Genomic DNA, 15,831 nt, shown 5'->3' with positions numbered 1-15,831 from the left:
TGTTTCCAAGAAGGTGTTACGTGGCTCCCTGGGGCAGGGCAATTTTCTGACAGCACGTACATCAAGTGAGCTCATTCAATCAGCCTGAAAAGCAGTAACTCTATCATACCTATTATATCTGAAGTTCCCCTAAAATTTCAATTAGCTGTTACTGTTTCCTTCGTTTTGTGGTTTCGTAGACTGTGTATCACCTCACAGGAGGGATGACGCTCTCCCAGCTGTCCATCATCTGTGCAAACAGAGAGGAAATGCCATCTGACTGTGTCACCACCTGCTTGAAACCTCATCATGGCTTCCATTTTTCTCTGAATAAAAATAAACCATTTCTGGGACTTCCCTGATGGCCCAGTGGTTAAGACTTCGCCTTCCAATGCAGGGGATGCAGGTTCCATCCCTGGTTGGGGAACTAAGATCCCACATGCCTCATAGCCAAAACACCAAAACATAAAACAGAAGCAATATTGTAACAATTCAATAAAGACTTTTTAAATGGTCAGTAAAAAACAAAACAAAACAAAATTCAACATGGACCAGCCCTACAAAACCACCATCATGTTTGAACATCACCATCATCAACTGTCCATCCAGAGAAAGAAAGCGTGAGTTCACTTCCCAGTCTTCCTAAGTAGTTCCCAGCCTTCCTAATTAGCTCCCAGTCTTCCAATTAGTTCCCAGTCTTCCGAATTAGTAGCCATGCAATTGTGGGCAAGTTATTAATCTCTCCATGTCTCTCCAAAACAGACAGAAAGGAACAGCAGTAGTTCGTATCTCACGAAGGCGTAACGGAGCTCTGTGAGGCAGTCAAGTGCTCTCAGTCGTGCCTGGCACAAACCGAGCTCTCAGTGTAGATGAGCTGTTGTTATCACGGAGGATAACTGTGGGGGCAAGACCTGTGGTTTTGTCTGGGAGGGAACCAAATAAAAATGTGCCGCCCTTGGGTTACCTCCTCTGAATGAGTCATGATCATGCTTTCACACTCTCCTCGCTAATGCTGTCTTTTTATTGAGGTCTTAACGACAGTCTGTTGCTGAAAGGCAGCACGTTTGGAGACAGTGCGTGGACAACAGCTTCCTGCCATGCTGTCTGCAGCTATGGCTCTGCCCACAAGGCGTGGGGAGGTCTGGCCCTTGCCCATATCACCAGCTTCCTCGCACCGCAGGCAGCTGGCGCGCTCTCTGCTCCAGCCGCAGGGCCATCCTCTCTGTTCTTCTGACAGCCCGACCCCCTTCCTTTCTGCCACAGGGACTTTGCATGATACACCCTCCACCTGGTTAATTTCTGCCCTCCACAGAGTCTCCAGGACACCGTGCCTGGTACATAGTAGGAACTCAAATATGGGGTGAGCCACAAAGTTCATTCAGGTTTTTCCACCAAATGTTATAGAAGAACACAAATGAGCTTTTTGGCCAATCCAGTATTTGTTGAATGTGTGAACTGAGTTGGTAATAACAGACAATGGAAAATCCACCATTCTTTGCCAGATGGTAGAAATGCGAGGTGACCTATGGCTCAGCTATGCCTTGAGCTCAGTGCTAATGCCCAGACTTGCTCTGACTACAGTTGCTAAACAGACATAATAAACCAGCTGTTATCAAAATGGCACGCTCAAATTCAAGGCCATGTGTCAAATCCTATAGACCTATTCCCTTTGGGGATTGAGGGTGAGTGGTAATGGGTACATTAGGGATAAATAAGAAGATGATTAAATGTGTCTGAAAGTGATGGATACCTACCTAGGTCCATCCCTGAGAGAATCAGATTTAACTGGTCTGAGGTGCAGCTTGGGCACTGGGAATTTTTAAAAACCCCTCAAGGACTTCCCTGGTGGTCCAGTAGCTAAGACACTGTGCTGCCAATTCAGGGGTCCCAGGTTCAATCCCTGGTCAGGGAACTAGATCCCACAGGCCACAACTAAGAGTTTGCATGCCCCAACTAAAGATCCCTCATGCTGCAGCTAAGACCTGGTGCAGCCAAATAAATAAATAAGAAATGGAAGACATAAATGTATTTAGAACCATCTGAGGTTTTTTTTTTGAATGTGCCACCACAGTCTGAGCACTGTGGTCTAAGAACATTTTGATGGACAGATGACATCACTGTGCTGTGAGCTGAGTGGCACGGCTCTCCCTAACCCTTCTGCCCAAATCTCACAGACAAGCTCCAATAAAATTATGGTCCAATCATCAGTGGATATTGACAGTGGCTATGAAGCCAGAAATTACTGCTAGAATATTTCAAATCCTTAAAGTTGAAATTCCAAAGATGGGAGAAGTGAAACCCTGAGAAGTGAGGTGACTTGTTCAGAGTCAAATTCAACCCAGTAATTTTCCGATCACTGGCTACTGGACAGCACCAGACAGCGGTGTCTGCTGTATTCCCGCACACAGGCAGCTTCCGGCACACAGCAGATGAACCCAACACGTATGCACTGCTTGAATGACAATACGGTTGACCCTTGAACAACACAGGGGTGGGAGTGCCTGCCCTCTGTGCAAAAATCCAGGTATAGGGACCTCCCTCCCTGGTGGTCCAGTGGCTAGGACGCCATGCTCCCAATGCAGGGGGTCTGGGTTCAATCCCTGGTCAGGGAACTAGATCTGTCGTCAGGGAACTGGATCCCTTCATGCTGCAATTAAGAGTTCACATGCCAGGACTAAAGATCCCACGTGCCACAGCTAAGACCCAGCACAGCCAGATAAGTACATATTTTAAACAACAATCTGAGTATAACTTCCTAGCCTGCCCTCCATACTCACAGTTCCACATCTTCAGATTTAATCAACCTCAAATGCCAAGATTTCCTGGGTGGCTCGGTGGTAAAGAATCTGCCTGCCAATGCAGGACACGCAGGTTCGATCCCTGGGTTGGGAAGATCCCCTGGAATAGGAAATGGCAACCCCCTCCAGTGTTCTTGCCCGAAAAATCCCACAGACAAGCCTAGCGGGCTACAGTCCATGGGGTTGCAAAGAGTTGGACACAACCAAGCAACTGAGCGCACACTCTGAAAACCTATAGACATATCAGAGGAACACAACTGTATGTGATATTCAAATTACTCAACTGGTAACAGAGTCAGGGAGAGACTCTCAAATTATTCTATTCAAAGTGGAGGCAGGGAGAGAGGCCTTGAGTTCCAGGCTGTATGACTCTCCCATCCAGAAAGAGTGCCTTAACCCAGACAGAGGGAGAAGAAACACTGAATTTCCCATAGCACATTGGCTGGTGCACGGGCAACAGTAAGTAAAATCACAAAGGAATAAAGACCCGCATAGGTGCTGTTTCTACTTTCCCTGGGCCCCCGACCCTCCCTGTCTGGAGTTCTTCCCCGTCTCTAGGACTTGCTCCCCATGTGCGCAGAAAGCAGGGCCAGTGCTGACTGCTACTATATATAACACAGACAACCAGTGAGCGCCTGGGCAGCGCAGGGCGCCCTCCTCCGTGCTCTGAGGGGACCTGAACCAGAAGGGAATCTAAGAGAGAGGGGATGTGTGTATACATGTAGCGGACTCCCTGCTGGACAGGGGAAACTAACAATGTCATAAAGCAATTGTACTCCAATAAAAATTAATTAAAAAAAAAAGTGCTGAAGGTAGGATGTGTGTCAACATCTCTCTCAAAATGCTTCAGATAAATTAGCCACCAGCACTTCAGATCATTACAATTTGTTTTTTTCTCAGCAGGGATTCTAAATTTCAATTTAAAAGAAATCTATTAAGATATAGTTTAGGACTTCCTGGTGGTCCAGTGGCTAAGACTCCACACTCCCAAGGCAGGGGGCCTGGGTTCAGTCCCTGGTCAGGGAACTAGATCCCACATGCTGCAACTAGAGGTCCTGAGTGCTGCAGCTAAGACCTGGTGCAGTCAAATAATTTTTTTTTTAAAAAGATATGGTTTACAAGCTATAAAATATACCCATTTTAATAGTGCACAGGTCAATGGGTTTTGACAAGTGTATACACTGACGAAAGCACCACTAAAAAGGGAGACATTTGTTCTCACCCTAAAAAACCCTTCTCAACACTCTACACTCAATTTCCCGATCCCCAGCTCAAGGAAACCACCCACCTGCATTTTGTCCCTTAGATTAGTTCTTCCTGTTCTAGAATGTCACACTCATGGAACGGTACACTGTGAAATTTTGTGTATCTGGCTTCTTTACTTCAGAATATTGTTTTTGAGATCCCGCCATGGTGTTCGGAATTTTAGGGCTTCATTCTTTTTCATACTTAGTGGTTTTCTATTGTGTGGATTTAGTACGTTGTATGTACTAACATTTTAATGTTTTTACATATTGATTCTGATCTTGCTTATATTCACTTATGTCTAGAAGCATCTTTTTTTTAATTTGATATTACACAATCATGATTGTGAAGTGATTTGTGAGCAATGCCAATTACACTTTTAACTTTTCCATCCATATGCTTTTTCCTTTCTTCTTCCAGCCTTACTGCACTTGCTGGGACATTCAGTACAGAGTTAAAGAGACGTGAGAGGAGGCTTCCTTGGCCACCACGTGGTCCCAATTTTATGGAGAATATGGTCGTGTTTCACCACTAACTATTAACGTTTTCTGTAGGATTTTCAGACATTCTTTGTCAGGTTAAGGGAGTTTGCTTCTACTCCAAGAGTGCTGAGTGTTTTTATCATCGGTATTGAATTTTGTTATATGTTTTTTCTGCATTTACTGAAATGATATGATTGTCTTCTTTATTCTGCTAAAAGGTCAAATACATTGAATCATTTTTTATTCCCCCCATATTAAAACCATCTTGAACTCCTGGGATAAAATCCAGGGCAATGTATTATTCTTTTTATATATTGCTGGATTCAATTGCTAATATTTTGTTAAGGATTTGTTACATACATTTCCCAATGCCAGGGGGGCTGGGTTTGATCCCTGGTCAGAGAACTAGATCCCACATGCTGCAACTAAAATGTGGTGCCCACAAATAAATAAAAATGTATGAACTAAACACTGAAGAGAAGAAGAAAAAAAAGACTGAAGCATGACCTTTCTCTGATCACTACCGAATGCCCCAGGTGATTAATAAAACCGCTCTGTGCTTGCTGGTCAAGACATAAACATCTCCCAGAACTGTGTGAGCTCTGGGAATTCTCTGGCCTACAGCCTCCTACTTTGTGCCTGGATCAGTGTCTCTCACAACACGTGTGCTTGGCCTGTTAGCTGATGATGGATCCACAGATGGACGTAATTCTTTCTCCAGTTTGCTCTCGTTTGGTACTTGGCTCCCCAGATCCTAGCTGCATCAGCTCCTTGCCCCTAACTGGTCACGTGTCAGTGCTCTGTTTGGTTTCTCTCTCTGAGCTGTGATCTAAGAAGTGTCAACAGACAGAAAGCTGAGGAAGTTAGAGGTTTCGTCTCCTTTCCTTTCATTCTCCCAAGGGTCACACTCCTGTGCTGTCTGTTGTCCGATGCTGAATAGAGTTATTTCATGCATTTATTTTTTGGTGTTCCAGTTGTCAACAGTAGAAGGGCAAGAACATCTGTAGTTATCCCTACATCTCTAGAAGTTTCAGTTGGTTGTAAATGCTGTGGCTTGATGTTTTTATAAAACTACTCAAAAAGAAAAATTAACTGGACCATGGGACTTCCCTGGTGGTCCAGTGGCTAAGACTCTGCACTCCCAATGCAGGGGACCCAGGTTCGATCCCTGCTCAGGGAACTAGATCCCATATGCCTCAACTAAGACCCAATGTAGCCAAACAAATACATGTATATTTAAAATTTTTTAACTGGATGAAATAAATTATTTCTTTCAGCTTCCCTGAGAAGGTAGGAAACTGCCTAAACCAAATTCCACTCACCTCAAAATGGACATGTGCCTCACATACTCATTGTGAGTTTCATCGTGAGTTCTTAGGTAAAATCTTAAGACTATCCGCTTGCCAACAGTGTGGTTTAATTGAACTGATTTTGCTGTCTGGCAGTGACAGTAAACAGGGGCTGTACAATGCATCAGGAAGTTTCATGACTGCCAGACCTCAGAATGACTCCTGACCAGGAGTTTTCCCCCAGTTAGCTCCCCAGGCTGCAGGCAAGCAGGTATAGGATGCTCACCAAGCACGTGATATCTGAGAGATGTGCCCCATCTCAGCCAGTGTAGGCGTATCTAGGGTTTGATACACTGCATGGCAGCCTGACTGTCATCTCCTGTGCCAGTTCCATTTATTATTTCTGCCTGGTGGGGAGAAATAGGTCTGCTCAGTATGGGCCAACATCCTGCATGCTTTTCTCAGGGACATACATTCCCATGACCGTTGTTTTGAACATCAGATGATAAATGAGACCCTGGCACATTCCTATGGGGCACTATCTTATAAAAAGACACCTCACGATAACGGTACTGAATTACATCGTTTCAAGTACAAGGGCTCGGTATCCTGCGGTGTTTCTTTTTTATGTTGATGTTTTACCTCCTCCCTGTCTTGGAAGACACAGTCAATTCTCAGTAGTCTTAAAAATGGAACACCGAGTTCAGAATAATCCAATTTTTAATTTATCAAGAAGCAGGAGGAGGAGATGAGGGGCCAAGAAGAAAACTGTGGCAACTGGAGAAAGATGTATCCATCTCAACGTTAGGCCAAGTGCAAGTTCACAGAACGTGAACCCTCTCTTCCAGAAAGATCTCTCTCCCTTTAGCCCATAAAGAGGGGCAGAACAGCAGTCACTTCTGTGGGTGCTGGATGACCTGCATAAAACCTAAGGATTGTGGCATTTTGGGACAATGATGTAGCTCCTCACATTTTTCCTAAATCATACCAGGAAGGGTAATAGGCAAAGATGATCACCTTTGGAAGGGCACATTTGTTAGGAGCTAGGCCTTCCCCTGTCTCTTTCTGCTGTTTTCAGCTAACTGCAGGTGCAGCTCCAACCTGGGATGGGACCATCACAATGTAAAAGGTCCATGTAGCTCTTATCAGTTGTGAGTAAGTAGAGAACATGTCTGCTTCGTCTCTGGGAAAGAGGTACCTTGTTTAGAGTTAGGGCTTTGAAATCACCAAGCATGTTGTTCATGCATCCAGGGTATTTCTGCTTTACTCGTTGCGACAGCTGACTGAGATGTCAGTTTCTATGTGGCATCTCAATGGACTAAGAATTCATAATGTCTGAAAGCAGTACTTCTCACCCTGGAACATTCTAGAGTCACCAATGTCTGGTCTTTGATCCACAACTAATGAAGTCAGACTCTGGCAGTGGCACTCAAGTATTCGCATTTTTCTGCAAGGCCTCAGGTGGTTCTCTTGGGTAGCCAGAATTAAGAACTGTTCTCTTAGACTGAAAATTCACATTATCCTGGAGAGCAGGAAAATGTGAGCAAAGTTCCCGTGGTTTTCATCATCATCATCTCAGGTTCTTTCACCTCCCTCGACATTCTTTTTGCCGTATTTAAATCTACACACCCCACGGTGTCTGCATCGAATTTCTACTTCTGAGAATAATCCATCAATTTTGCAAATGAAATGCTCACACAGGCTATGCCTGACAGTCTAGGATTTTCCCATTGATTTAATTATCTAATTACCAGAGCCGGCTGCCAAGCACAAAAAAGATTTCATTCGTTTTCACTATTTTATAACACAGTTCAAAGAACATTTGAATTTCTAATTCAATTTTTGTTCTTTTGAGACTGTTCCGGAGTTTCGGAGCTCTCTAATGATAGCTCCATTATTAGGCTTATAATCACTGTGGGCCTGCACTTCCCCTTTTGGTGTATAATACATGTGCCGAGGGGGAACTGGTGCTGAGATGGCTGAGTTATTCTAAACTGGTTTGGTCTCAAACAGACTCCCCTGAAAGCTGATGGAGGCACAGAGGATGCCAAGACTGAGGCAGAAACAAGAGCATCCAGGTTAGGAATCAAAATGCTTCTCTTTGAGTGTCTGTGCTTTAGAACCGTACCAGCATCTCAGCTCAGGAGCACACCTGGGGACTTCCCTGGTGGTCCAGTGGTTAAGAATCTGCCTTGCAATGCAGTGGATGCTGGCTCAATCCCTGGTCAGGGAACTAAGATCCCACGTGCTGTGGGGCAACTAAGCCCACTCGCTGCAAGAACTGAGCCTGCGTCACTAGAGTCCGTGCACTGCGGCAAAGGATCCCACGTGATGCAACTAGGACCCAGTGTGGCCAAATAAAGACCTGTTTTTTTTTTTAAACAAAGAAAAGAACACACCTGCTCCATGTTCTTTACCTCGAAAGCCAGGAAAGCTGAGCAGTTCAGGGGCAATTAAGGAACCTGTGTAATTAAGATAGCGACCCGCAACTGACTGTAGCACCTCTTTGTTTGAGAAGCTATGATTCTGCAGCTGAGCTTCCTCAGTTCAAGGGTTACAAGGAGTGGCAAGTTGTAGGAGGTCCCTCCCCGGCCCCCCACCCCGACCAGAGGACCAAACACGGCCAGCCACTAGCAGGGTGATGCCGCCACCCCATACATCACGGTCCCCGGGTATCAGATTTGCCACATTTCACGGCAGTTCCACCTCTGACCCCACACCAACAAATGCTCACTTTTGAAAGCAGTAGGAACCACCTTGCAAATGACACATTTAGGACTTTTTTTCCTTGTGAGGGTCCAAATGTTTAGTCACTAAGTTGTGTCCGACTCTTGAGACTAGGAGCGCACAATTTCCAATTTGACCAGCAGGTGGCAGTAGAAGGCAGATGCAGTGTAAGATGGAGGCTGAACCTCCTTACCACCAGCAAAGAACCCAGGAGCTCACACGCGTGCTGGCCTACACGCATGCCCTCTGGCCTGCAGATTATGAAATAATCGATTTTTAAATTACCTTCCAACATTTTTAGAATGAACTTAGATATTTTATATAAAACATCTATGTGTCCTGTGACTTCCCTTTGGTCCAGTGGCTAAGACTCCCAGCTCCCAGTGTAGGGGGGGCTGGGTCTGATCCCTGATCGGGGAACTAGATCCCATGTGCCAAACCAAGACATGCTCGCTATGTGCTCAGTCACTTAAGTCGTGTCTGACTCTTTGCGACCCCATAGACTATAGCCGGCCAGGCTCCTCTGTCCATGGGATTCTCCAGGCAAGAATACTGGAGTAGGTTGTCAATTTCCTTCCCCAAGGGATCGTCCTGATGGAGGAACAGAACCGGCATCTCTTAGGTCTCCTGCACTGGCAGGTGGGTTCTTTACCTGGGAAACCCAAGACTTGGTGCGACCAAATAAATACTAACAAAACAAAAACCTCTATTTCCAGATTCTCTTGAGATACTGAAACATCTAGAAACGCTGGACTCTCATTTTGCCAGGTTAAGGGCTGCCTGGAGTGGAGCGGCGACTGTCCGTCAGAGGTGCTAACTCGCCAGTGTCCCTCGTCCACTCGCTTGCTGAGTTACTGCCTGTTCACTGCGGGCAGTGAATTGCGCCATCCTGTACACCTCATTTCAGTGCAAGTGTCTTAAAAACAGCAAAGCAAGGAAAAGTGAGTGCGAAGGATGGGGAACTTCCCGGCGACATGATTCAGGGAGGGCTGAAATGAACGTGCGTGGGAGGTCCGAGCGGTTTGGGACGCGCCGGACTAGCCTTTGGAGATCCGAGCGTGAGTTGTGTGATCTGTGATAGGGCTCGGGGCAGGCTCTCAAGCTACCTTCACTTCTGTTAGTTCTCCCGGAGGCAGAGGACAGGGGAAATCACGGTCTTAGCTTTACTCAGGCAGTGGGAAGTGGAGGGCTCGCGCATGGCAAGCTGAAGTGAGAGCAGCTGGGGTTTGCAGTGCCCCTTCCTTTTGGGACTTGCGCACAGGAGCCTGCCTGCCCCTGAGGATGCCACACCTGTGGCTACTCCCCGCTCCTAACGTTTGGTGGACCACGAGCCTCCTCGAAGTCGAGGAGGATGCCTGGGCACCGTCTAAGCCAGCACTACATCCTCCGTCACCAGCCTGCCGCCAGGGGCAGGGAGGGGTGAGGCTGATCCTCAGAGCAGACACGTGATCTCATAAAGATACACCTTCCCAGTTCCTTATCACCCTGGACCACCCCGCCAAGTCAGATTTATGGGATTTAGTCACCATGCCTGGGGACAGGAAGGGTCATTTTCCCCTGCCCTTTGATTCCCGTGTAGTTCATATATTCCTAAGAATGGGAAATGGTAAGGGAAGTATTACGGAAGGCTCACTATCCAAATAACAATGCAGGTGTTTCTCTCAGATCATCCGCGATGGCTCCTTTTCCTTACGAATTCACCCTCTTGCTTGAACTCCTCGTTCTAAATACAAAGGTTTTTTTTTTCCCTTGTAAAACCCCTGAGCTGCCGGCAGCGCCTCTGCACGTGCTCATGGGGGAAGCGCAAAAGCCAAACCCTAGGAAGCAGCAAGTCGTAACTGGCTGTGGGAACGCTCCACCACGGGGCTCCTCTGCTTCCAGCTTGCCTCAAAAAAAAAAAAAAAAAGGAAAACAACAACAACAGATGCTTAATGTTTTTTTCATGTGTAAGCAGCACGCACAGCTTAAAGAAGTGGCTACAGACTGTCGTTGCGGCGGAAGGCTCTAGACCAAGATGATGTGTGCGAGAGAGAAGCCCAGGGTGTCACGGCGCCTGCATCCTGGCCCTCAGTTATCCCTACGGAAGGATGCCGCAAAGAACGCCACCAGCAAGATGCAGTGCGGGAGGCGGCGGACAGGAGGAGGAACCTGTGTCAGAGGAGACTGTCCACGGGGAACGCGGGCCGTACCTGGAGCTGTCGCATCTGCCGCAGCTGCAGCCTGAGCTCGGCCACGCTCCGCCTCATGTCGAGCAGGCTCGCGTGGACCGCGGAGGCGCTGGCAGGCGCCAGCTGGCCGGGCGGCCCCGAGGACTCCACGGCGCCGAGAGTCTTCCCACCGGAAACATGGGGAGTTCCTAGTAAAAAGAGCAGCGAAATCCCTGAGATGCCAGGAAGGGGCAGTCAAAGCTGCAAGTCCCATCCCAACACAGAAAATCCCCATTCCCTCATTGTGGGGGAAGGGGCGGGGGGGGGGGGAATCTTTAAAATGATGTTGGCTCTCTAGAGGACAAAAAGGGGGGAATTGGGTTTAAATAAATTAGGGAACGTGCATCCAATGTTATAGAACGCAGCCTGGAGAAGTCATGTTCTAGAAGTTTGGTGCTGTAAGAAGGCAGATGGCAGGGCGGTAGGTGGAGCATGATGCCATGTTAAAGAAGCTAGCTGCCTGTCTGTATATCTTACTTATTTATTGGCCTCATCACCATGAGGCATGTGGGATCTTAGTTCCCTGACCAGGTATCGAACCAATGCCCCCCTGCAATGGATGCACAGGGTCCTAACCACTGGACCATCAGGGAAGTTCCTACAATTTTATAATAGAAAAAAAAATTAATAATTTAGACCCCTGGGTCCTTACAGGGTACTCATGTGACTGTTCCCTGTGGGCAGATATATCTCAAGAAGACCCACTTAGTTCTGGGCAGAGATTTGGCCAGGGGGCAAGCTAATAAGGACTGGGTACTCTCCTGAGTCCCTTGGAATTTCCTGACTAAAAGCAGCAGGCCCTCTGCACACATCTCCTTTAGTGAGGAAATCAGGCCTGATGCTCATATTCTTTGGGAGAAGAACCAAAAAAAGGCAGCAGACAGAAACTCTTGCTGAACAGTTTTGCCACTGCCATAATTTTTTGCTTCCCGAGTCCAACTTAAGTCATCCTCTTGTAGTTCCTAAGTCCATTTAGGAAGGGCCTGATTTGAGCAAGCTTGCTTCAAAAATGCCCCCAAGGGACTTCCTTGGTGGTCCAGTGGTTGAGACTCCGAGCTCGTGATGCACGGTGCTAGAGTTCAATCCCTGGTCAGGGAATTAAGATCCCACATGCTGAGTGGCACAGCCAAAAAAAACCAAAGTGACTCCTAAAGGATCCCCAGTAACACTCACAGGATCAGCAAGGTGTGGGAATCAAAAGGAGATGCTATGCTACTTCCTGTTTACGACAATGCAGTTCGGTGGAACAGGCTTCACGGAGAGAGTAGACAAGGAATCCACAACACACACAGATACACACACACACATACACACACACACACGCATACACAGACACACACACAGAGACACACAGACACACAGAGACACACAGGCACAGACACACACACACACCCCACCCCTGGAGGCGCTGTTGAGTCCTCCTTCCTGGAAGGGAGAAGGTGGAAAGTGTGCCCAGCCCAGGCTGGCTTCGCACGGCAGAGCCCGCTTGCTGCTCCGTGTGTGTGCCTGGAGTGCTTAGAGCAGAGCGGCCCCTCCGTCCGTCTCCTCTCCTTCCCCAGGACACAGGCCCCATGAGCCGCCATGGGCGGCGTGGGCCATGGGCGGCGTGCCAGTGGGCATGGAGGTGCTCCACAGTGTCCTCCTGTGTGCTTGGCCTCAGCAAGGCCGGTGCAGAGCTGATGGAGCACCACATCCCTCATCCCTGTGCCCGTCCTAACAGAACTGGTCTCCCAGCTCTCACAGCCCCCTTGGGGAGTCGGAACAGACAGGAAGCCTTTTAGGGACTAACAAAGGAGCCCAGCAGACAGGCGGTGAGCTTTCTGTTACCTTTATGAGCCCAACCGGTCCCTCGTGTCATTACCAACAAAAGTTGGGCTGACTTTTGACCACTTCCATCTGGAGGAGATGGAAAATCCCCCTTGAAAGAGCAAGACAGGGAACTTCCCTGGGGGTGCAGTGGTTAAGACTCCGCTCCCAATGTATGGGGCCCGGGGTTTGACTGCTGGTCAGGGAACTAGATCCCACGTGCCATGCAACTAAGAGTTCGCGTGTCACAATGAAGATCAAAGATCCCGCGTGCCGCAACTAAGAACTGCATCAGCCAAATTAACAAACAGTTTTACAAAAGAGTAAGATTTGCTATCTCTGCAGTTACTCCAGAGAGTGTTCTCTAACTGTGAAGGTCCTCAGTGAAAGGACATCCAGTAACATTTTCAACAATAACAGCTTGACCGAGTTAACACAGCGCCTCTGAGACCAAGTATTCTGAAGGGAAGACAATGAATTGGAAGTCTTTAAATCAGTCAAGGGATCATCACTCCACATCCTCAAGCATAGATGCATGTGTACATGCACACACACCACACAACGTCATTTGTACAAATAACAACATCCTCAAGGTATTTCTCCAACAGAAATGACACTGCACTATGGCCAGTTACTCCTGTTCCATAGTGAGAACTGTCCTGAGAGTTCCTCAGCCAAACAAAGACACATATTCCTTCCACGATCATGCTTCTCCTCTTCTGTTCTGAGGGCACCAGCGCACCTCACTGCCATCCTCCACAGAGGAGAGGCCCAAGTTTACCTACCATCTGTGAGAGCTGAACCCCGATAACTGGCTTTAAAAATACCTTTCAGAACCAAGCTTCTTACGCTCATTTATAAAACTTCCTCATCTATAACCTCTCAATCCACTAAACCTGGCTTCCGTAACTCCATCATTCACTGCACTGGCCCTTTATAAAATGGCCAATGGCACTTCCCTGGTGGGTCAGTGGTTAAGAACCCACCTGCCGGGGTTCAATCCCTGGTCTGGGGAGGCCCTTCATGCTGCAGGGTGACAAAGGCCACACACCACAATTAACTGGGCTCGCACGCCCTAGAGCCTATGCTCCACAACAAGAGAAGCCACCGCAGGGAGAAGCCCTCACACCGCAACGGAGAGCAGCTCCCGTTCACTGCAACCAGAGAAAGCCCGTGTGCAGCAACGAAAAACCAGCACACCCAAATATAAACAAATATTAAATAAATACGGTGGCCAGTGGTCAGCTGCCAACCCAATAGACTCTGGGTTGCCACGATAGCACCCTGATGTGACGCTGGGCTTTGTCAGTCACTTCTTTTCTTTCTCAGGAACTCTGAAACTTTCCTTGCCCTTGTCTTCTTCCCTGCTCTGTCTTGGTCAGCCTCTTTCTTAATTTCTTCCTCGGCCAGCCTTCTGCATCCTGGCCTGCTTCTATCACTGGACATGGTTTCAAGGAGGTCACTTCCATGACCAGCACCTGCCAAGGTCCCCCACACCTCTGCCTCCAGCACACGATTCAGCCACATCCCCAGACCTTACCGTCTCTTCGGGACCTTTCCACAAGCAGGTCAAATTCATTACTTCTACCTGTTTCTCCCCCCCAAACCTCTTTCTGTCTCTCTTGAACTAATTTTAGCCAGTGGCCCTATTATCCACTCAAATATTTAAACCAGAAACCCAGAAATCACTCTCAGTATCCACGTCCTAACTGTCTGTCAGTTTCCTCATCTGTAAAATGGGTGTAAGTGTGATTGTGCAGGATGATGGAATTAACACACATGGACTGACTGCTCCACCCAGTTTCTGGCACAAAGGGGCCCCACTGCGGTTGTTGGGCTGTAATGATTATTTCTCTGGGCAGAGTGAGCAGGAAGAGCCCCTGCTGGATCCCCCTCCCCACTGGGAGTGGCAGCAGGTGGCAGCGGTGACAGGCTGAGAGCTACAAGCAACTGCCCTGAAGTCTATGGCTGGAGCTGGGTCTGGTGGGTGGGGACCCCGAGTGGTGAATGAGTTCCCGCTTCACACTAGAGCCTCAGGACCTGCGATCACTCTCTGAACCCACACGCGGGGTGGGCGCATTCTACTCTGCGGAGGGTGGTCGGCGTGCGGGCCACTCTCGGCCGCTCCCTTCTGTACACCCAGCCCTGTCCAGGCAACGGCCCTTCTCCCTCTTCCCAAGTCTGCTCTTAGGTAACTTACTTCAGCTGAGGTGTATCTTAATGTGGACTGTGGTAAGAAGGTGGACAGGAAGAACATGGGTTTAGGGGTTGGCCAGACTGGCTGAGAATCTTTTTTTTTTTTTTTTTATTTGGCTGTGCTGGGTCTTAGGTTGTGGCATGTGGGATCTAGTTCCTCGACCAGGGATTGAACCCAGGCCTCCGGCATTGGGACCGTGGAGTCTTAGCCACTGGACCACCAGGGAAGTTCCCTTGAGGTGTATCTTAACGTGCACTGTTGTAACAGGAAGAACATGGGTTTAGGGTTGGCCAGGCTGGCTGAGAACTTACTAGCTCCAGGGCTAACATATTCCTTACAGGGTTATGTGTTTAAACGATGTAATACACTATAAAACAAAGGTTATGATTTTGAAATGGGAGGTTCCTTCTGTTCTTTTATACCCACGGTAAACCAGATATTCCTAAAGTAACAGGAAGTCTGGGCTTCCCTTTTTCAGGTACCCTTGACCCAACGAGCTCCTTGACTCACTACAGAATTCCGTGTACTTGTCTACAGAACCGAGATAACACTTCCTGTCTTGTTGCTGACCTCCAGAATTAATTTATTTTGCACACCATACAAGGCTGCTATGGCAACGAAAGCCCTGTGGACCACGGGTAGCCCTGACACATCACAATGAGAAAGACCAAACTCTGCAGAGACGCAGAGGAGCAAACCCATGTGCGTGTTGCCGATGGCATCGCAAATTGGCTCAGCCTTTCAGAGGAGAAACCTGGCGGTGTGTCACCAGTGCTCCTCAGCTGCTCGTCCCTTTGGACTTATTGATTCCACTTTGGGAAATGCATTCTGAAGAAATAACACCTGCTCCTTCCCTCATGCTTCAAAAAAGACACTGGCAAAAACGTTCAAAACAAAGAAACGAAACCACCTTTCTTTAAAGGGACTGGGGCATCGTAACACAAAAGGATGAGACGTCAGGACAGGCTGGTGGATCATGTTGACGTATGTCACGTGTGTATGAATGTGTGTTCAGTCTCCTCATCTGGAACATGGCAATCATGAGTGTACCTATCCCGTGAGGCTGCGTCAGGGGTTAACAAGTTCAGGCGCAGAAATGCA

At 47.9% G+C, this 15,831-nt stretch overlaps 1 protein-coding gene and 1 non-coding gene across 17 annotated transcripts in view; one reads left to right on the top strand and one right to left on the bottom strand.

The window, feature by feature from the left end:
• KIAA1217 (KIAA1217 ortholog) overlaps positions 1-15,831 on the bottom strand; it is a 440,539-nt gene that overhangs the window by 35,491 nt on the left and 389,217 nt on the right. For all 16 annotated transcript variants that reach the window (XM_061126199.1, XM_061126210.1, XM_061126205.1 and 13 more), the window contains one exon: positions 10,710-10,876. In XM_061126199.1, the coding sequence (XP_060982182.1) occupies positions 10,710-10,876 (167 nt within the window). The remainder of the gene's footprint in view (positions 1-10,709; positions 10,877-15,831) is intronic.
• Positions 5,612-5,684, top strand: TRNAG-CCC (transfer RNA glycine (anticodon CCC)). The gene has a single exon. It is a non-coding gene; the product is annotated as a tRNA-Gly (tRNA).

Source organism: Dama dama, chromosome 23 (assembly GCF_033118175.1).
Source record: "Dama dama isolate Ldn47 chromosome 23, ASM3311817v1, whole genome shotgun sequence".
Taxonomy (NCBI): Eukaryota; Metazoa; Chordata; class Mammalia; order Artiodactyla; family Cervidae; genus Dama; species Dama dama.
The sequence above is the reverse complement of the archived record's forward strand: the minus strand, read 5'-3'. Positions and strand labels throughout refer to the sequence as shown.